Source organism: Labeo rohita, chromosome 9 (assembly GCF_022985175.1).
Source record: "Labeo rohita strain BAU-BD-2019 chromosome 9, IGBB_LRoh.1.0, whole genome shotgun sequence".
Taxonomy (NCBI): Eukaryota; Metazoa; Chordata; class Actinopteri; order Cypriniformes; family Cyprinidae; genus Labeo; species Labeo rohita.
The window spans coordinates 20,750,763-20,774,530 of record NC_066877.1 but is presented as its reverse complement, the minus strand read 5'-3'; the positions used below and the strand labels follow the sequence as shown (position 1 = coordinate 20,774,530).

The window sequence follows — 23,768 nt, the reverse complement described above, 5'->3', positions numbered from 1 at the left end:
AAATTTCTGAACGAGCCATCGTTGCAGTTTGCAGGTTTTAGCTGGTTTAAGATGGTCTTCCAGCCTGGCCAAGCTGGTCTATTTCTACTCAAAACCACTCTATAATGTGCAAGCCTATGATTTTAAGCCTGCTTTGCATAATTATTTCTAAACTATTTACAAAAAAGAAAATAAAAATTAGTCAGGTACAAAAAGAAATCCAAACACCACAGATGAACTAAAGATTATCTCAACTTTTCAAACTTTTCAGCCTGGAAACCATAATTAAAATGAATTCTGAATTATTATCCAACATAGCATAAATTATTCTCACTATTTAAACAATAGAGTAAATTAGTAGAAAGTTCTGTGACAGTTGTTTGATGCCATATAGATGATAAATGCTTTTGTTTATCATTAGTTAGTAAAGACATCAACATGCAAACACTGCATCCCTCTTGTCCAGTGGACAATGACAAAGTCCGACAATTTGACAGGAAGAGAAAGAGTAAGTTACAGAAGTGGTGGTTCTTGACTGATAACAGTGACTGAAGCCTTTGGGTTAAGTAACAGACAGGTGCAGAGAAGAAGGCCGCCATCAGCTCGAACCTCAGGCACCCCCGGGGGGAAACGGACACTGAACCGTCCGTAACCTATGCCCCCTCTCACCTCTTTAGACTCCCGTTGTCCGACAGGGAGGCCAGTGAGCCGAGGGAGCCCTGGTAAAAGGTTTTCAGGAAAGTGGGGGTGTGGAAGGAGGATGAGAGACTGAAGTAGGACTCGCTCTCAGAGACACTGCGCACTCTCGAGAAACCAACGTTGCTGAGGGAGCCGAAACATAAAAGGCCCACAACAAATACACATTACTTTACAGAGCTCTAAACACTGCCATGAAACTACAGTCTAGAACACATGAGTGCTTCTGAGCAGATGAAAGATTCCCTCAAGTGAGTGTAACAATTTCAGGTTTTGCCCAGGAACTGGAGCTTCGCTTTTACTTTTTTAAATGCTGAAAAAAAAAAAGAAAGAAATCTGAGCTATCAGAAGCATAATATGTGACCCTGGACCACAAAACCAGTCGTAAGTAACAGGCCAACAATAAACTGTATGGGTCAAAATTATTGATTTTTCTTTTATTCCAAAAATCATTAGGATAATAAGTAAAGATCATGTTCCATGAAGATATTTTGTAAACTTCCTACCTTAAATATATCAAAACTTAATTGTGCATTGCTAAGAACTTCATTTGGACAACTTTAAAGGTGGTTCTCTCGATATTTTGATTTTTTTTAATATTTTATTTATCTCAACCAAATATTATCCTACGATAACAATAATAATTTTTAAAAAATTGACGCTTGTGACTGTTTTTTTGTGGTCCAGGATCACATATGAGTTACCTATACTGAATCTCTTAAGCATGCACAATATATTGACACAACATTGGTTATACAAGTGATTTTTATTATTTGGTCAATATTGGATATATTTGAGCTAATACTGGATATTTAATTGCACATGCTTGTTTGTGCATATTATTTGGAATAGCTTTGCACTTAAAATCTATAATGAACACTAATAATGATAATATTAATAATAATAATAACAATAACAACAACTATTAAACATTTTTAGCAAACCTCAAAATGATTATCCAGTCTAATTTTATTTTAACATTTTTTTTTTTTGTATTTTTACATTTTTGTATTTAATAATAAAAAATATATTATCAGTCATGTGTTGATTATCTGCATTTACTTAAAAAAAAAAAAAAAAAAAAAAAAAATCAGATGATCAGTATTGACTAGCATATTATTTATTTTACTACTGACCAGCATCCGAGCATATCTATGCAATTTGTATTTGAAGTAAATTAAAAATAAATAAAAAAAATTTGCAAAAACGGATAACTCTGTTAACTGTTTTTTTATTTTCAAAAATCATGTTTTTATTATGTTATCATGTTTTTATTGTGTTTTACTGTGTTAGTTAGCAGTATTTTTTACCTAATCAAAATCACCGAACAGCAATATGTTTGAGATTAACTGGAATGCACAATAAAAAAAAAATGATTTTTGAAAATTGTTAAAAATTGAGTTCTCTTTTTGCAAATGAACTCTTGAAATTTTAAATTCAATTTCTTTAGTTTTCATAAAAAAATTAAATGGTGTACAAAACGCAAACTATAAAAATACGGCTCTCAATTAAATTTTTCTTAATAAAGCACAATTAATTATTTTTAAAACAAATAAACATTCCAGCTAAGTCAATGCTGTATGTAAATTTGTTAATAATAATCCAACATACTAATAAAATATCTTCATTTTGAGGAATTTCAAGCAAATGCTGATATTTGTTGCGTGAAATGCATTCATTTGAATACAGTTTTTAAACATTTGACAGACTTGATTATCCCATCAAAAAAGCTGGTTCATTAAAAAAGACTAATACAGATCACAAAATGTTCAACAATAAAAGTCATAAGCATCATATCTTCTAGTTTTAGTAATTATGGAAATGATTTTAATTAGTACTAAATCCAGCAATACACATTGCATGCCACATGCTCTCTTCATCTAAGCATTCATGCTAAAACAGTCACTTTATTAGTTTATATGTACTGTATTGAACCATACTGTAAACTGATAATGTCTGTAAATCAGCACAAGCTGTTCTTAGAATGTCTGCACATGTGCTCCAACATTCTGCACATCACATGACTGCAAAACTGACTGAAAAACAGATGGAAAGATATATGACTATCACATGAGACCAAACAGGAAGTGATTCATTACCTGTTCTGCAGCAGCTCTGGGGCCAAAGACTGTTGTCGGCGCAGCGGCGCTTTAGACGCCTGGGAGGAAACCTCAGTGAAGGAGATTTTCTTCTTGATGGGTGGGTGGCTAAAGGTGTGTGCCCGGCGACGAAACTGCGGGGCATCTGGATCGTCCTCAACGTAACTGGGTGGGGTCCCAGGTGGGGAGTCACCAGGGGAGTCACCCTGCTGGGTGAACAGAGATGAACCAGATCAGTGATGAGATAGACCCAGCACCCTGATATACAATGATACTGCATTCAAAATACACGCCAGACAAGGTCTCCTCAGACCTCAAAAAAAAAAAAAAAAAAAAAAAATCCACAAAACTCAGTTAAACCTCAAGTTCAACAACTTACCAGACAGAAACAAGCAATCAACTGAGATATGTACAACCTTGAAGTTTCAGACAAAGCAAAACAAGTGACTCGACGCCAGCTACATCAAATTACGGATTCTCGACTCACCCAGCGGTTTCCCTCTCCCCGTCCAGCCTGAGTCTTAGTTCGCTTCCCCAGGCAGAAGTGGCTGTGTTGGTGGTAGCGTGACTGCACACACACTTTGTGATCTATTGTATGTTAATAGTTTGTGTCACAGAGCCACATCACACACACATGAGCCGTTGGAGGTGGACCGCAGCACAATGGAGGTTTTTGGCCGCTGCTCACTGTAATGACTATAGGAAGGGTCTCTCTTCCTCACTCTGCTTCCTGTCCCTGCACTATGGCGGTTCCTGAAGCCATGCACTCCTGTGAGTCAGTACACAGCAGGGCCAGGAAACCAGCAACGGCTGCACAACGCTCTCTCCCCTAACACTCACACAAATCACAAGCCCTGTCCACTTCCTACAGCTGCCTACAGCTAAATTTGGGAAAAACAAATGATCCAAACAACATAATAGTTCTCTTGGCAGGGTAACACAAAGGGGATGATAACCTTCATGCGCAAGTTTGATAAATATGGGACCAGCTGGTTAAAAGTAATTGTACAAATGAATAAAAAAAGATTTTTTATGATCATCAATGTTTATGAGTACCACTGGGTTTGATATTTTGTTACAGATTTGTACTTTTCCAATTGTTTTTTTTTTAGTTCTGGATAAGGATTTTTGAAAATGATTAAAATAGACATTACTATTGTTTGTTGATGTGTGTTGACTGTGTGTTGTTGATTACTTTCCCCAATCACTTCATTTTTTAATCTTATTAATATTGGTATTTTTCAGTAATTATTTTATTTCATTTTACAAAAATAGTTACAGGGAGATATATATGTATGTGCATGTCTCGTCTGCTCACCAAGCCAGCATTTATTTGATCCAAAGTACAGCAAAAACAGTAATATTTTTAAATATTTTTACTGTTTAAAATAACTGTTTTCTATTTGAATATATTTTAAATGTAATTTATTCCTGTGATTTCAAAGCTGAATTTTTAGCATCATTACTCCAGTCACATGATCCTTCAGAAATCATTCTAATATTCTGATTTGCTCCTCAAAAAACATTTATTATTATTGTTAAAAATAGGTGAGAAGAATTTTTTTTAAGTTTCTTTGATGAATATAAAGTTCAGATGAACAGCATTCATCTGAAACAGAAATCTTTAGTAACATTATAAATGTCTTTATCATCACTTTTGATCAATTTAATGCATTGTTGCTAAATAAAAGTATTAATTTCTATAATTTCTTTCTGAGAAAAAAAGTTATACTGATTCCAAGCTTTTGAATGGTATAGTGTATAATGTCACAAAAGCTTTTTATTTCAGATAAATGTTAAATCTTTCCATTTATCAAAGAATCCTTAGAAAAAGGACTTGACTGTTTTAAATATTGATAATAATAATAATAATAATAATAATAATAATAATAATAATAATAATAAATGTTTCTTGAACAGCAGATCAGCATTTTAGAAAGATTTTTGAAGAATCATGTGACACTGAAGACTGGAGTAATGATGCTGAAAATTGCTTCGATCACAGGAATAAATTACATTTTTAAATAAGTTCAAATAGAAAAAAAAATATTTTTTTTTTTTTTTTTTTTTTTTTTAGAAGAAAGTAAGTGAATTACTTCATTGTTTCCATGGTACCATATAAGAACTGTCTTTAATATAGACAATTATATATTTTTTGTATAATATTTTTATATATAAATATATTTTATTTATTTGAAAGTGTAAAATCATCAATGCAGTGAAATAAAATTGCTTAAAAAAAAAATAAAAAAAACCTGTTAATAACTATCAGATAACTGTAATTTATTCCTGTAATGGCAAAGCTGAATGTCTTCAGTGTTTTATGATTCTTCAGAAATCATTCTAACATGCTGATTTGGTGCTCAATAAACATTTCTTATTTCTTTCAAAGGAAGATGTTTTGAAGAATGTTGGTATCCAAACAGTTTTGACTGACTTCCATTGTATGGGAAAAAAACCACACATTTTTCAAAATAACACAGGAGTGAGTAAACGACAGAATTTTCATTAACTACTTAAATCGATCATTTTCTTCATTATTTTAGATTCACCAACTGATAACAATTCTCAGAACTCATTCACAGCACATATAGAACATAAAGAGAGCCATAAACAAGGAGCTGCTGGATTGTAACATGTTATTGAGAGTTGAAGTTTAAGCATGAGAGTAGGTGCTCACATTGGCCTTGCCTCTAAGGCCATGTGAGGACCCTGTGGGAAAGAAGAGCTGACTGATTTGTTTTCCACAGACGTGTCCAGAGACCCGAGCTTACCATCACACACACCTCACATTTCACACCCCACCGAAACAGCGAGGTGGACTGGGTCAAAACAAGCCACCCCCAATAAGCAAGACCACCTGACCAGGCTGTCAGGCCAGATTCAATCATATTACTCAAGCTGATGCTATAAAAAAAATATAGTGTATTATAACACAACACTGGTATTATTTTCAGCATGCAGTGGTAATTGACACCACAGAGACATGCTTGCTGGCAGGGGCAGAACTGAGACGTGATTCTTGGCAGAGAGGGAACAAGAGCTGAGGTTAAAATGACAGATCCTGGTGTTCATGTGTTGTGCGATACTTACGCGGTCAAAACTTCCCATGCTGCCGAGACGCATTCGCATACGGTTGGCACCCTAGGGAAGAAATATTTAAAGGATTAGTTCACTTTCAGAACAAAAATTTGTTGATGTTATCCAAGATGTTCATATCTTTCCTTCAATCAAAAAGTAATAAAGGTTTTTGAGGAAAACATTCCAGGATTTTTCTCCATATAGTGGACTACAATAGGAGCCAGTGGGTTAAAGATCCAAATTGCAAGCTTCAATGCAGCTTCAAATGGCTCTACACAATCCCAGCCAATGAATAGGTGTCTGAATCTAGCAAACAATTGGTCAAAAAAAAAAAACAAAAAAAAAGAAGGAAAAATGTATATAGTTTTTAACCACAAAATGCTCATCTCGACTTTACGCATTACATAGTCACGTTGGAAAGGTCACGCGTGACATAGGTGGCAGTACTGACCCAGTATTTATAAAGCAAACGTGCAAAGAAAGTCAAATGCCCTTTACAAAAAAAGGTTGGAGTTTCGCCCTACCCTACCTTTTTGAACCAGAGCAGACGAAGAACTAATCATGCGTGACTCTCCAACACGATTTCGTAATGTGGTAGTGCAAGATGGCCATTTGTGAAAATTTTGCTAGATAAGACCCTTATCCCTCAGCTGGGATCGTGTAGAGCCCTTTGAAGCTGCATTGAAACTGCAATTTGGACCTTTAACCCACTGCCTCCCATTGAAGTCCACAACATGGAGAAAAATCCTGGAATATTTTTCTCAAAAACCTTTACTTCTTTTCAAGTGAAGAAAGAAAGACATGAACATCTTGGATTAGATTAGGAAATTTTTATTTTGCAAGTGAACTAATCCTTTAATAACATGCTTGAATGTCATAATTCACATTTACACCCACTTTAAAGGAATAAAAAAAAATCTTTCATCATGATAAAAGAATAATCATGATATCTGTCTTTCATGAAAGACAAAACAAGATATTTAAAGCTGCTTTTCTCCATGTAGTTAGTAAAACCAAATTGTGACCATCAAAACATGACTTTGAGCTCCAGTGTAGAACTTCATTCAAGTTTACAACAACATGTGTGTGCAAATAGCAGCAGATTTTAATTTTTAGGTAGGGATATAACATTATCAAAATCTCACGATATTATAATATTGCGATATGAAGCCCACGGTATGATATTTATTGTGATATTAAAAAAAAAAAAACTTGGGAAAAAAAAATGAACATTTTGTACATTTTAAAGTTAAATTCTTCTATTTAATGCACTTTGAGAGTTCAAAATTAAGAGCCCCAAACCAATGTTCTTAACTAAGTCACAAAAAAGGTCAGTGAATTGACTTGTATCTAAATTAATATTTCAAAGGTATATTATTTTTGCTTTACAGCAGAAATTACAATACTTCTTTCCTAATTTCTACACATGAAAGAAATATTTTGAATTTGGACTGCAGTAACATTACCCATTTAAACCACTAGCTGTCAGCAATTCATACTGCATTTTTAAGTTTTTTTTTTTTTTTTGACAGAAATGGCAGTACAGCTTTTATTTTGAAGGAAAACTACAGCTTCAGTGAAAACAGGCTTAAAACAGGTTGTGAAAATAAAGCATAACTGGTGGTCAACGCATTCTCTAACGTGCGCTAAACCTACAACACATGCAATAAACGAGTTCACTGCATGACGGAAACAGACTTGAAATGGATTAAGCCATAATGTGCTTTCACAACTTTTTTTAACCTATATTGTTTCATATCGTCATATCGAGACAGTTTTGCTATCGCGATACCTCGATATTGAAAATATTGTTACATCCCTATTTTTAGATAAACCTACCCTTTAACTGAACACACAGACACACACGGAATGGAGAATTCCCCGGTTTTGCTGATGTTTATGTTTACACATAGATATTGTTTTGTGAGTAAATATAGCAGATGGTTGATTCATTATAATACTGTACACAAACAAAGGTATTATTCAGTACAAGGGTGGGGTAAATGGGTCAATCCTCATTCATAGACTACTAAGACATAGACAGACAACACACACATACCCGTGAGAAGATATTTTCCAGAGAGCTTGTCAGAGAACTCCGGGCTTTGTTCTTCAACACGTCCAGTTTATTACGGCCCGCACTGGAGTTATCAGAGGTCACGGTGCTGCCAGAAGCATTCTGCTGACACACAAAGGTATAAAGGGAGTGAGTAAGTGAGAATGAATGTGGGGTATAAATAGACAGTTTTCTAAGAGATCCGTGGAAATCGTGTTCTGCACTTGGTGACATTTCACTCAACAGATTATAAAATGACGGAAAGACCACCAGGCATCAGGGGTAAATCATCACTTGTCTAAAACAGCACTCTGCCACAGAAACACAGCACAGATTGAGTTCACTGGAAGCCTTGTTAAACTTTTTTTGTCTCCCAGTAAGACCCAGGTGAAGTACTCAGAAGCGCACACTCAGAAGGGCAGCTGCATTCATTCAGGAGCTCTGTACTAATGTACAGCAGTATTCAGATGACACTTACAATCTGTCTTATCCAATTAGAGGGAGGTCACAGTTTCATGACTCTGCAAGACTGCGTGGGTGGGCGAAGCAAGTGGTGCATTTATGTTGTTTGTGTAGTTGTGCTACCTGTGGGACCTCTCCAATATGAACATGAGACTTCTGTTTGGTCTCGCACAGCTGTCGGAGGTGAAGAATCACAAGCTCGTTTTCTTCATGATCGGATACCGGCTTCATTTTCTAATGAAAAAAACATGAGAAAACACAAACTAAATATGCAATAAAAAAAAAATGTAAATTAAAAGATATTTTGTTACTTTGTCTGCAAAATTTTTCTTTGTGTGCCTACCTGGACCCGTTCGAATATATTGACCTGCTCGTTGTCACTCAGCTGTGACAGGTACTTCTGAATGGCTAGTTTCGCCCTGGGAGGATACAAGCCTGGAACATTGACAGAGAAACACATTGGAAACAGTGGTGTTTTGAAACAGTTTTTTTTCCCCCCCTCACTTTCCACAGATCATGTTTTCAAGCTATTTTAAGTCTTATTTTGACGTAACAAAGTGGTTATATCTAAATGTGTGAGTTGTTCACTTACTTTAAGTTAGTCTTCCCATTATATTGCCATTATATTGTTCACTCAGACTGATGTGCGAATGTGGAATAGTGATGGGTCGTTTTTGAACGATCCACTCATTTTGAACAAATCTTTAACGTGACTTGGGACGAACAAGTCGTCTCGGGGAGTGATTCGTTCAGTTGTGCATGATGAACGAACGACTCAAACCCGAAAACTTGTCAGATAAGAGGTGAGGTGAGCTAATCATAGACTAAAGACCCAGGTAAAGAATGAATTAATCTTTTCTGTTTCTTATAGCATTATAGTTTTGTCTTGTTTGTAGTGTGATCAACGTTTGTGTAAGCAGTAGATGTGTTAGGGAGGTAACATGTAACATTTTAATTATATTTTGCTAAAATTAATGAAATGAACGAAATGACTCAACAAAAAAAAAAAAAAAGATTCGTTCATTTTGCTGAATGAGACTCAAAGGTCAGAGTAGGTAAAATTATCCGAACTTCCCATCACTAATGTGGAACGCAATTGAACACAAGAGGTGGGATTTATTGCCTAAACCAATCACAGCCGAACATAACCAGTCATAGCCAATCATATCACGATGGAGGTATTGCCTTCTCTCATGTGACTTTCCCCCATTAATTCTCAATTACCCCCCACCAAACTCTGCATGCTTTAGGGGGTCTGTTAAAACTCAATGGGCTCAGGGGAGGCAAAAGAGACACAGACTCCAGCTGTAACTTTACCTGCTGGTGTCACTGTTGGACAATGTTTCTTAACTAGAAATGAGTCATTTCTACACTTTTTAAATGTTATATTTTGCTATATTGGCATTGTTTTATTTTTTGTACTATGATTTTTATTCTCATCCAAGATTTTGACAAGACACTACGTCCTCAGAGGACAAATCCCTGACTGGAATAGTGTGCTAAAAGTGGGACAAGGACATTAAGTGAGTTGATGTAAGATGGTGGCTATACCTTCTATTCTCTCACAGAGCTTGTGCAAGTCATGCATTGGACAAGCCTCACACAGTTTGATTTGGTTCTTGGAGCTCTGCAGAGCTGCTGCTGTGGTAAAGGCTTGTTTCAGGGTGAGCATTACTTCATCCACCTGTAAAAAACATTGGCATACAAACAAATTAAAAAAAAAAAAAAAAAAAGTCTTGGTCAAATGCATCAATGTTATCAGTTACGTCAACAAATTAAAAATGTATACAGTAACAGACTTACAATGGAAGACTGTGGTCCAATCATACAGGAGGATTTAAAGGCACAATATGTAAGTGTTTGCCGCTAGAGGGCGCATGTTCAAAACAAACAAAGAAACAAAGGCGTAGTTCGCTGACAGCTGTCAATAAAGGACGAGCGTGACACACAGCTCGAAATGCAGTGGAATAATTAAAGTACACAAGTCAGCAAAACATAACACTGTTCTAGTGGTTTTTGGATATTTTAATCTTACATAATCTTGAATATAACAATCTTACATATTGTGCCTTTAAAAGATTAATTATTTAATCATTAAAAAATTATTTGATTTGTTAAGTCATCTCACTTGTCATTTTGTGACAATCTTTCTGTACACTGTGTGCAAAAACAGGTCTAATTCTATTCATCCTCTGGCTGGCATTCAGTTGGCAGAGAAATGTTGGCATACTAAAGGCAATGTCTATAAGACAAGCAAAGGAGACTCATTGTTTCCATTGGAGCTGGGGATAAATAATTGATCGGTGTGGTGACAACAGGTGCCGTGAGCAGGTTAGGACTCACCAGAGACTCGCTAGCACACTGGAACACGTAACACACATACTGGGCTGGGCCAGACTCCACCACATCCCGACAAATAAAGCCAAAGTGATCTGTTTGTTTAACACCCTGCAGGCACAAAAAACAGCACCCATAAAAGACAGCTACATAGAGCTGCAAATCACACTGAAACACAACAACAAAGCAGGGCAAAACATTGTATAAATGATTCTGACTCTGAAATTTGACTGGATGAAACAAATTTGAAACTGTTCCTGTATATGCACAGGCAAAATGACAAATCAGTAAGAAATATGTTATACAGTAAAATACTTTCCAAACCAAAACAAATATTCTAAAGTAAATCTTTATTTTAAAAAAATCTAGTACTTATCAGTAGCTTGGTACTTGTTTTGAATAGCACTGTGTGATAACATATGGTGACATTAAATATGAGACTGACAAAGAGATTAGCTCTAAAACCAAACAAACCTAATCCTTACACACAGACCTGTGAACAGGACGAGATGTCCTTAAAATTCTTCTCCAGAACCACAGATTTGGTGTCAGGGCTGATGAGATTCACTTCAAAACGGCCAACCTGCACAAAAGAGGCATTTAAGATCATACTTTGCTTATTGTGAAGGAAGCATAAAACACGGATATTAAGATGAATGTCTGATAACTGATAATTCAGCATGCAGTGTTTTTTGAAAGCGGTATTTGCATCAAAACAATTCTACTTATCACCTTATCGCGGATGCCGCAACTGATTTCTTAACCAAATGAACGTACAGAAACCTATCCTTGAAAAATCTTTAAAAGAAAAACGTGTGACTGCATGACTGTCATGCATTTTAATTAGCAAGATTTAGCGCTTCGTCTCTCAAAGAGAAGACATTTGCATGCGTAGGCCTGTTTTAAAGGTTAAAGGGATAGTTAAAAACTTCACCCAAAGATTGAGCACATACACAAAAAACCCTGAAAAAGAAAATCAGTGGGGTTCAAAGTTGTTTTGGCCTCCATCAAACTTCTACAGATACAATGGTAATAGAATCACCACTGGCTAGCAAGTTTTTAGTTTAGATTTTTTTATAATCCTATTCTTTTCTGTCAAACGCTAAGTCAGAGTATTCTAGAACCTAGTGTGTATGTAAACTGAAGTAGTTATAGGACACAACACACAGCTTATTCTTAGCCTCAGTGGTGAGTGAAACAGCCATTGGCTAATGAAAGACATTATTTAGTAATCTAGCAAGCTATTTAGTCCAGGGGCGTTTCCTCCGAAACAAGAGAGGCAGTGCCTCTTCAAAATACTGGACAAGAAAAAAAAAATTCTGGTACAAAAATAAAGCAATAGCAAGATTACAAAAAAAAATACATTAAAAAAAAAAAAAAAAAACCTGTATAAATCGCCCGTTTCTCTAAAGAAACATTGTCCAACGGCGACACCAGAAAGCAAAGTTACAGTGGGAGTCCACGTCTCTCTCGTCTCCCCTGAGCCCACTGAGTTTTAACAGACCCCCTAAAATGTGCGGTGAGTTTGGAGGGAGGTAACTGAGAATTAATAAATCCTGTCTCTTGTGTTCATGCACGTGAATCAGTCTGAATGAACAATATAATGGCGTTAATGTGAACAACAATTAAAAAAAAGTAATTAAACAACTCAGATTTAGATATAACTACTTTGTTACATCAAAATAAGATGTCAAATGGCATGGTCTGTGGGAGTTTTTAGTGAGTAATCAGCTTGGGGAAATTTAAAGTAAATCTCTTGTGTCTGTGACCAATATTTACAGAGCTTTGATGACTGACGATCCAAAAAATTCAAAAATAGTTAAAATGTAACTATTAAATAGAAGAGCTGAACATACACTACCGTTCAAAAGTTTGGGGTCAGTAAGACTTGTAATAGTCTTTAAAGAAGTCTCTTATGCTCATCAAGGCTGCATTTATTTGATTAAAAATATAGAAAAAAAAACAGTAATATTGCAAAATGTTTTTACAATATAAAATAATGTTTTTTATTTTAACATACTTTAAAATAGAATTTATTCCTGTGATGAAAAGCTGAATTTTTATCTGCTGTTACTCCAGTCTTAAGTGTCACATGATCCTTCAGAAATTATTCTAATATGCGAATTTATTATTAGAATGATCAGTGTTGGATAATATCAACAGTTGTGCTGCCAAATATTTTTTGGAACCTGTGATTTTTTTTTTTCAGGATTCTTTCATGAATAACAAGTTTAAAAAGTACAGTGTTTATTCAAAATATAAATATTTTATAACAATGTAAATTATTTATTATTAACTTTTAATAAACTTTTAATTATTAACTTAATACATCCTTGGTGAATAAAAGTATTAATTTCTTAAAAAAAAAAAAAAGAAACAAAAATGTACTGACCCCAAACTTTTGAACGGTAGTGTAAGTTCACAAATAAAATATATTGTTTAAATTGTTATTGCCTTGAGTTATTGTTTTGGAATAATTGTAAAATACTAAAAAAACTTGAAGAGATTCATACTTGGCTTTAATAAATAAAATACTGATTACATTGTTAACGTCAAAATATATAAAGTAGAACTGGTTTCTTTTTTCTTTTTCTGATATTCTAAGTAATGTTCATTTAACCAAGAAAATGTGACTGGTACATGAATTTACATTTGATTAAAACAAACAACGAAAAAAAAAAAAAAATCAACTTTGAGGACTTTGCCTCCTCATTTCAGAACCACTGATTTAGTCGCACATGTGAGCGATTTACTCAAAATGTAGAGGGTTGTCTATTAACTTTCATTGTATGGAGAAAAACATTTCAGTATTGATTGGTTGGCATTTTAACACATGTCAGCATCCTTGGCTATTTTCCCTGAAAGCAACCAACTGAAATACTATAAAAGAGTCATTTAAAAACCTATATAAGAATTGGCCCTTCTCAAAAACCCACCCTCTTTAGTTACAGTTCCTCACACAGTAAGAAAATACATAGCGGAGCAAAGAGGAAACTGACAACATGCCGACAAACAAAACGGAGCAGGTTACTTCTTGTTTGAAACAAGGTCTCAGCTTTAAAATGTTGTCATTTTTTAAGAAATTCAAACAATAAATACATGATAGATTGCTATATTGCCTTTTAAAATCAAATGATCATCTTTTTTTCTTAAAGCATGAAAAAACCATAAATTAACATCAGAACGCATTTTATTTAAACTGTGGAAAGAAGTCAGTTTTTCAAGTTTAAGTCCACCAAGGTAATCTACTCTCTTGTCTGATTTGTTGGTCAGACAGAATGGTGGATTTGCCGTTATGATTGGTCAGACTGCCTGTCAGTCAAATGTTTGCGAACGGTCAATTGCGCCTCTTAAAAACTTCTCTGAAAACAGTTGACAGACTTATATCTTCTGTGTTCCAACACGAGTAAATGATCAAAGAAATTTCATTTTTGAGTTCATGAAATCAGGTTAAAAGTAAGTGTGCATCTGCGCACAGTACCTGGAACAGCATTGTGCGATTCTTGTCCGCATCAGAAGGCTGCACGTTATTGGGCGCGCTAGCGTGTCTCCTACGTGTCGACCCCTTGCCCGTCTCTCTCGATCTTTTCTGCAGGCCACCCGCCAAGCTATTACAGCGTGTACGAATCTCCTGCTGCTCCCCGAAACCCGAGTCCTCCAAGATACATTCAGGAAAGGCCCCTCGTAGACTGCCCGTGCTGCAGGAGCTAGACAAGTCCAGATTCCAATTGCCCACCTCAGACAGTTCTTCCTCAGTCACGTTAGGCTCGGGTTCGTCGACTTCACAGAGGGAGGCGCTTAGAGGGTCTTCACCCATAATGAACTCCACGGGGGCCTCGGTAGAGCTGCGCTGGCCATTGAGGAGCCGCAGACGTTTGCGTTCAATCTCATGTTGGCGGAATTTGTCAATGCAGTCGTCGATCAAAGTTGATGGGGCTTTCTTGTGACTGACTGTCACTTTTCCACAGTAAAGTACTTCGAATTTCTGGGAGTTGTAAAAAGACTCATCACTGTCTTGCTTGGGCTTGCTTTCCTCCTTAAGAGCAACCTTGGACACCTGTCTAATGCTGCTAATAACCTCAGGCACCTAGGGAACAGTGTAAGACATTAGATCAACAATAAAAATACTAAATCAACACACTGAAAGGCAAACAAGGACAAAACATCCATAAAAAGGCTCAGCTGTTATGTTAAACTTTTGCAGGAGACTTGCAGGTTGCATAACTAACTAGGCTCAGCCCCTGAGGAACAATTTAGGAGTCAGTAATACAAAAGCCAAGGCAGACTGGTGATATCAGAAGAAAAAAAAAAACAGCTGAGGAACCTGAGTGTGCATTAAAGAAGGCAAATGGACATAAATCTAGACAGACAGGCCTCCTCTCTGTTATCTGATACTACTTTCAATCATTTAGAATGAAACCTGAAGCTATAAAAAAAAAAGCAGATCTCTGTTTTTGTATGCCTGAACATCAGTAAGAATCTTTTGAAACTAGCTGCAAGGGCATAGTTTTGGTTTAAACAGTGTAACACTACACACATCCAAACAAAAAGTCCTAATTCTATCTCTTTGTATCTTCATGTCTTTCTATCCAGGATCCTACATGCATGTATCAAACAGCGGAGAAACTGTAATGTAATGTAATAAAATAAAATACAACCTGAGTCTGGACTCAAAAATTATCTTATGAAAGTAATTTTGTAAGGTAAGTGCAGCTCTTGAAAAATTCTAGATGTTTTCAAATATTTTAGATTTTATGCGCTAAGTACTTTTTCCCCTTAAATTTAAGATTCAAGACACAGTGGACAGTGTCCTTAGGTAATATTAACACTTTTTTTGAAAATTATTTTCAGGAATTCAAATTCTTCTTCTTTTTTGTCTTTACAATAATATTAAGAAAACATAAGAACATTCTTGTTTTGCATTCCCAAAGACATTTCCTAACTTTACTATTAAAGTATTAGTTCACTTCCAGAACAAAAATTTACGGATAAATGTACGCACCCTCGTCATCCAAGATGTTCATGTCTTTCTTTCTTCAGTTGTAAAGAAATTGTGTTTTTTGAGGAAAACATTTCAGGATTTCTCTCCATGTAATAAACTTCTATGGTGCCCCAAATTTGAACTTTCAAAATGTAGTTTAAATCATTTTTTGTTTTGTTTTTTGTAATTAAAATTAATATACCTTTTAACCTCAAATGCTCGTCTTGTCTAGCTCTGTGTGAATTGTTTTCTGTTCTATTCATGACAGACTACATCAAAAAACTCCCATCTAATTTTCTCCTCCAACTTCAAAATCGTCCTACGTCGCTGCAGAAGTACCAACCCAGAGTTTACAGAGTGAACATGCCAAGAAGATCAAACACCCTTTACAAAACAAAAAAAAAACAACGTAGGACAATTTTGAAGTTGGAGGAGAAAATGAGACGGAAGCTTTTAGATGTACCCAAACTGTCATGACTGGAAAAAAAACTGTTCACACAGAGCTAGACAAGATGAGCATTTGAGTTTAAAAAGTATATAAATTGTTTTTTTGTTTTTTTTTTTAGAAAATAACCAATCGCTTCATTAGATAAGACCCTTCTTCCTCGCCTGGGATCGTTTAGAGCCCTTTGAATCTGTAGACTGCATTTCGGAAGTTTAGATTTGGGGGCACCATAAAAGTCCTTACATGGAAAGAAATCCTGAAATGTTTTCCTCAAAAACAATTTCTTTATGACTAAAGAGAGACATGAACATGTTGGATGACAAGGGTATGAGTATGGGTATGATTATCTGTAATTTTTTTGTTCTGGAAGTCAACTAATCATTTAAGTTTAACAATGTTAACAATGTTTTGTGAATCCAGCTTCTGACTTTTGCTGATACAGCAATTTGGAAAACTTGAGATTCTAATTAGCTGTTTTGTTGTGGCTCCTCAGTGAAAGGCACAGGACAATAAATAAATTGTGATTTACAATGGTTTGGGTTCAGAACTCGAGCAGCATTTAGATAATCACCATAAAACAACCCGTGTGCCGTCATGAGCTAGACAGAGTCCCTTGAAACACTTCACTGAACTTATTACTGGAAACAAAATACTTAATTTTTCAAATTAAAACATGACATTAATTACATTCAGTAGTCTTATTAAATTTAGCCACAGTTGGGATCAATAGAATTACTGGCAGGGAATATTCTGTAACATTCTTAACTTCGGTAGGGCCCTGTCCCTACTGTTCATACTCAAATCTATGTTTTTTGGTTAAAAACTGGTGTATTAACTGGTTGTGAATGTCAGATATATCTCAAAACATAACAACTCTTAAAAATAAAGTTTTCAAAAGGGTGTTTTTGAAGTGATGCCATAGAAGAACCAGTTTTGGTTCCCCAAAGAACCTTTCAGTGAACTGTTCTTCTTTTAAAGGACATTTTAAAATTCTAAAGAACCTTCTCTACATTTGAAAGGTTCCACGGATGTTAAAGGTTCTTCATGGAACCATCAATGCCGATAAAAAACCTTTATTTTTAAGAGTGTACTATGACCATGATCTCTTGTGCCTTTGCTTTGCTCAGAAATGTTCTGTCATGTCTCTCCAGTTCAAGTGTATACAAGGTTATTGCAACATTAAATAAAACGAATTTATCAGCAAGACACGTCTTGTTGAGAGAATACAAAAAGGAGTCTGGTGACAGAATTGGGCCTAGTGCCAGCAAGAGTGAAGGTGAAACTAAATAAAGCTCCACAGTCTTCAAACAGACACTAGGCCCGCTCAGACTAGACTGGAAGAGCATGCTTGGCTGGCCTGATCTACATGACTACCATAAGCATGGTATAAGATTCAATTCTGAGATAACTCTACTATAAATCTCTGGAGCTACACTGAAGATAAACAGAAGTACAGTGATGCTACAAGAATCTGCTAAAGCAAAAATATCAGTTCAGTCATGGTTCAAGCGAAGGTGACATTTCCTTCAATCAAAGTATCAGGCATTGAGACACATTAGCATGTTGCAAAATGCACATAGAGTGCAAAGCAGTAGTGTGAACGAGAATCAAGTCGATATAAACAAATCTTCCAGGAACAACAGCTTCATAATGGTCACAGAGTGCTTGCCACATAAAAACACAAGGCACCATAACAAGGTCACATGGATTACTTGTTCAAGGCAATAATAGAGAGTAAGCCAAACATAACTCCACGCTGTGCAAACTGGTCTATCTTTACAAAGATAAACACAGGTATGTTTGACAAATGTGCTGAAAGGCATAAAAACGTCACATTAGAGGCAAACATCTGCAATGGACATCTGACATCTTGCTTTCCCAAGTCACTGCATGAAACTACACCTATAATATAAATCAAATTTTCCATGGGCTCTCAAGTGCAAACAAACATCAAACCCACCATATTACATTTCAGCACATAACTTGATATGTAGGAGGTTGCTTGTTGAGAAGAGGTGTGTAATCGGACTTATAATTTCCACCCAGCTGACAATAAATAGTGTGCAAAAAACATAGGAGGGGCCTGAAGTTATAAATAGAACCAGAATTTCAGAGACTTGAGGTTGGAAAAGTAACCATCCAGAAAACCCTAAACCACTTTAAGGTCCATTTAGAATGCCTTAGCAACTGTATAGCAACATTGTAGCAGCAGGTTCTGCATGGCCAGACAGCATTTTTGTTTACTTGGTTTTATGCAATTATTGCATGATCTTCACAATGGAGTCTGGAGTAAAAATAAAGACAACTACGACCTTTGTAGTCCAAAACACATCGCTCAGTAAATATAACTCAGTTTAATGTAAACATTTCATTAAACCTCCAAGGCTAACTTGTGGAAAATCACAGTGCAGCTGAGAATAAAAGCTCCTTGAGATCAGGAGGAAAAGCAAACAATCATTCAAGCAATCGTCTGCTGCACTGGGCTGCCTGTGTAAGCAGCACAAAGGGTGTGGCTGCTTGTTTTCAACTGACAAATGACTTATTTCCCAGGAACACTCAGAGATTTCCAAAAAAGTCAGTTTAACCAGCCTGAAATATTTGCAAAAAGCAGATTTTTTAGCTGATAACAGCTAAAAAATTCAAGTGCTGTTTTTAGGTCACAAGCCCAGCACACATGTTAAAAAAAAACAAAACAAAAAGAGACCGAGACAAAAGCATTCATCACATTTGCGGGAAACTTCAATGACCTCACCAGGAACCAATGACTGTGTTTAAACACCTAAATGGTCTGAATTATTTAATTGCAAGATGATGCTAGAATCCCATTTAGTCTAATGAATTATTTGCACTGAAACGAACATGATGAAAGTAAGAGTGTGTGAATAGCAAAAGCTGTAAAACAAAAACTGTTTATTATACTTTTCATTAGCGCTTCCCTTCCATTCTCTCTTTTCCGAGTTTCCTGCATCCATCTGTACAAATACAGCTAGATGACAGAATATTAAAGGGGTCATCGGATGCCCATTTTCCACAAGTTGATATGATTCTTTAGGGTCTTAATGAAAAGTCTCAATGATAATATACTTTGGTTAAATTCTCAATGGTAGTGTAAAACAACACCCTTTTTACCTTGCCAAAATCAGCTCTGCAAAAATCATCTCATTCTGGTCGAGGCTGCTTACATCCATGATTACATCCAGCAACACAACACCTCAATCACTCAATTCTAGTCTTACATCCCTGCTCCGGCATCAAAACATGGAAGTTAGACTGTTACATCTGATCTAAGGTAAGACGCTCATGTCAATCAACTTTTGTGGGAGCGGCCTCTGTCGGTGTGATGCCACAATGACAGGCATCTGAGAATGGCTCGATTTGAAAAAGGGGATATTATTTTTACAGATTAATTAAAAACCATTGCGTGGATTTTTATCATTATAGGGATTTATCACTATACAAGATTTGTACATACACTGCCAAAACACAATGTTCAAACAACATGTAAAAGTGAACTTAGCATCCGATGATCCCTTTAAGGCATAGTTCATCCAAAAATGAAAATTTTGTCATTAATTACTCACCCTCATGATTTTCATTCATCTTCAGAACACAAATTAAGATATTTTTGATGAAATCCAAGAGCTTTCTGACCCTGCATAGACAGCAACTACCACGTTCAAGGCCCAAAAAAAGAACAGACAACAGAGACGGACACGGAAGAGAAGAAATTGTTTAGTAAAGTCGTTATTTTTGCTTTCTTTGTGCACAAAGTGTTGTTGTAGCTTCATAAAATTAAGGTTAAACCACTGATGTCACATGGACTTTTTTAATGATATCCTTACTACCTTTCTGGACCTTGAACGTGTCAGTTGCGTTGCTGTCTATGCAGGGTCAGAAAACTCTTGAATTGTATCAAAAATATCTTAATATGTGTTCCGAAGATGAGCGGCCTTACAGGTTTGAAATGACGTGAAGGTAATTAAGGACAGAATTTTTATTTTTGGGTGTACTATCCCTAAGACATTTTTAAAAAAAACAACTCTTTTCAACCAACTGGTGTCAAGAGTGAATATATGACATTAGTTCTCTAAATTCACCCACACAGGTGTCCTAGCAGAGGAAGCACAGGTGTAATTCATCACATTAACTTTGAACATGTGTCACTACTGTTTGACAAACCGAAAGTGTCCAAAAACTCATTTTGAACAGCATATCTATTCTTTTAGAATTTAAAACAAACTGCTGTTGTGAGGCATTCTGAGGTTTACAGATTAATGCCACTTGAGTTTATATGATGTAACCTAATGCAATGGCATTCATACATTATTAAATGCTGATAATTGTTCAAACACTTTTTGGGGCCAAGCTTTTCAAGACATGTATGACATGGAGACTTGAAACCAGCTGAGGAAAATTAAACCTCTTTGATTAATGCATCAAAGCTGTGGGATGATTAATAGTTTAAACTGATTATTTCACGTTCTCTTTTAACACAAAGAGATGTGATGAGAAATTCCTGCTTTTCATTAAAAACTGCTGAAATTCAAATCCACTGATTAGTGGATATGACCTCCTATTTCACAAGGTTATTGCTATTGTGATTTAAAGAATGTGCAAAATTTGTTCAATGTGCTGCTGTGACCTGACTTATGTTTAAAGGGCTGACGGGAATGCTTTAGAATGCTGTTTAAAAACTAAGATATGAAATTCAAATAGCAGTGGAGGCTTCTCAGAAACTTACCACTCAAGCCACATTAAAATACGAGAGAAAACTGAGAAAAGAGCACAGAAAGATGGCACGTTTTAAGCAGGTTCACAATTTATTTATGGGGAATTTTTAAAATGACTATTTAAAGACGGTTATGAAATACTATTCATAATTATTCAAATAATACAATAGTTGTGATTCAGCACTTTATATTCAGCCTTGCAGGGCCCAAGGTCAATCTTCATTCAAACTCAACTGAATTACTTACTGTAAATCAGAAGTTCTTAAAGGGATAGTTCACCCAAAAATGAAAATTCTGTCATTAATTACTCACCCTCATATTGTTCCAAAACTGTAAGACCTTTGTTCATCTACAGAACACAAATTAAGATATTTTTGATGAAATCCGAGAGCTTTCTGACCCTGCATAGACAGCAACACAACTAACACGTTCAAGACCCAGAAAGGTAAGAACATTGATGAAATAGTCCATGGGACATCAGTGGAACATCATCAGGTTGAGTAATTAATGACAGAATTTTCATTTTTGGTTGAACTATCCCCAGTTTCTGATAACACGCGAAGGAACCCCTTCTCAAAAGAAATGATAAAATATAATCTTCTAAGTTTTGTCCAGTCTTTAAGAAAGCAGAATTAAGGTTTGAAACAAGAAATTAATTAAACTAGTTTGAAACCGTACCAAAACACACTTCAGGCTAGGACAAGACATAAGGAAACTCAGATCACCCAGGTCATGTCCTGTACTGGACGTAGATTTTAAAGGCACGAGTCATTCTAATTATGGTTACCAAGAAGACCAACTGTAAGGTATTCAGGCCACTTGGATAAAGTGGGACACTGTACGGTATTCTGAAACTCTAACGTGGAGGACTAAGTGGGTTATATCCTGTGTAACATTGATTTTGCTTCATACTTTGATGATCGCTCCAAACCGCAAAACAAACAGCACCATTTAAAAATGCATAAACAATGAACAAAATGCATCAGAGGGACCCCAGCCATTTTTTTCTTGCCCACAGCATAAACAACACATTGCCGCTTAATCACAGATAATGCTTTCCTTCATTTCTATCAGTCAAATGAGGCCAGGCATTTGTGTGCACATAGTATATCATTATGAAAGAAAACATAACCTTACTTTGTTGCCCTTACACTGGGTGGGCTATTCCACGCTGAAGGTAGATTTATAAATAAGGGACCAATGGGTTGAACTATGCCACTCCACAGGCATCTGGTAAGGATTGATTGGGGCTGCGTTAAGAGTAGAAGATATTTATATGGCGAAATGCCAGCAGAGTCTCTGAACACTGGACAGACTATTGCACGGTAGCACTTCGAAATGAGCCAGCAGCCATCTTAAGACGTGAGCAAAGACACATTCCTCATGGACCATCTAGCACGTGTTGCTATCCAGCCAGTTTTCTTGCATAACACATGGCGGTGATGTATGTTGCCTCTGGAGCTCAACATGCACTCACAGGACGCCCTTAACTTTCCTTTTCTCACATTCCCTTCTAAGCACTTCTACCTCTGATAATGTACATAATGTGTTAAGGCCAAAGAAAAAGATTACTTTTCAACTGAAATTCACAGAGCAAACAGAGATATGCTTGTTAATATGTAAAATGCATATCATATCATTGCATATATACACACATACGTTTAAATCCATGTTTCACTCAGAGCAACAAAGTGCATTCGACAGGCGTCTCAAATATAGCTCGGCAGCAGACTAACATTAGGGTTACATTACAACTAATCTCTAATCAATACCATGGAACAGAGAACTCAGACGTAAGTGCAGTGCATCACGGTTATTATTGTTTCAAGGCAGTATGACACATAGCAAGCAGAGGAGCGGGAGGGGAGGGATTTCAATATTCTAAGTGTGTATTGTCTAGCTGATCTGATTAATCCTTCCTGTGTGTGCCAGGAGAGATCTGACCCGTCTTTACATGATGCTCTGTAAATCTAATTCCTCTGGCGCAACGGTGCCCTACATACTGGCATTTGTCCAATTGACAAAGACCAGTCAATCATATAGTAAACTAAACGTCAGGGTGCATTGGCACTGGCATTGTGAAAGTTTATTATTATAAAATTGCATTATAAAATGGGGGGGTTCAAAGGAATTAAGACGACTACTTTAATAAATATAAGCCATGTATCATATGTCTATTTTTGTCAATGTACCATGTGACCTTCTAAAAATAATTGAACAAAACCATGATAGTAATTTGCTGCTTAACATGTTCATGGTGCAGGGGATAGATAGATAGGTAAATAGATATACAGATAGAAAGAAAATATAGAATATTTAATATAGATATATAAATATAGAAAATATATTTAAGAATATATAAGCATTTAGGCCTAATTTGCAAAAAAAAAAAGTTAGGATCATTAAACAACACACATAAATGTAAGAATCTATAACAACTTAAGCTGCAAAAAAATGTTAATATCGGTGAAAAAAGTAACATCAAATGTCATTTATCTATAGAGCGATGAGTGTTAAGTCGAAAAAGTGTGAATGCCGTTAAAAAAAATAGCAAATGCAGTCATTAAACAATATACAATATATTTAAGAAGAAATATTTAGGCATAAGTTGCAACAAAATGGTAATATCGGTGAAAAAAAGTAAGGTGAAATGACATTTATTTATAGAATGATGGCTATTAAGTCGAAAAAGTGTTAATGTCGTTAAAAAAATAAGCAAATGCAGTCATTAAACAATATACAAAATATTTTGAAATATATAATCATTTATGTTGCGAAAAAGTAACGTCACATAATGAATCTATAGAGTAGATACCGATAATTCACCTCTAATCCAAATCTCAGAAAAGGTTTATAAACTATATAATAACTGAGTTTTTTAATCAATATATTTTAACAGATA

The 23,768-nt window shown here is 35.6% G+C and overlaps 1 protein-coding gene across 10 annotated transcripts in view; it reads right to left on the bottom strand.

Annotated features, from left to right (window-relative positions):
* The window catches only part of tbc1d4 (TBC1 domain family, member 4), a 40,596-nt gene that overhangs the window by 15,775 nt on the left and 1,053 nt on the right, over nt 1-23,768 (bottom strand). The window contains exons 2-11 of one of the 10 annotated variants that reach the window (XM_051118798.1): nt 14,192-14,797; nt 11,204-11,293; nt 10,717-10,821; nt 9,925-10,057; nt 8,717-8,808; nt 8,497-8,607; nt 7,915-8,037; nt 5,868-5,918; nt 2,775-2,983; nt 649-801 (exon numbers count right to left, since the gene is read on the bottom strand). In XM_051118798.1, coding sequence (XP_050974755.1) covers nt 649-801; nt 2,775-2,983; nt 5,868-5,918; nt 7,915-8,037; nt 8,497-8,607; nt 8,717-8,808; nt 9,925-10,057; nt 10,717-10,821; nt 11,204-11,293; nt 14,192-14,797 — 1,673 coding nt within the window. Of the gene's footprint in view, nt 1-648; nt 802-2,774; nt 2,984-3,153; nt 3,235-3,261; nt 4,390-5,867; nt 5,919-7,914; nt 8,038-8,496; nt 8,608-8,716; nt 8,809-9,924; nt 10,058-10,716; nt 10,822-11,203; nt 11,294-14,191; nt 14,798-23,768 lie in introns of those variants that run through there. The other 9 variants (XM_051118800.1, XM_051118799.1, XM_051118801.1 and 6 more) reach the window with 9 other exon arrangements.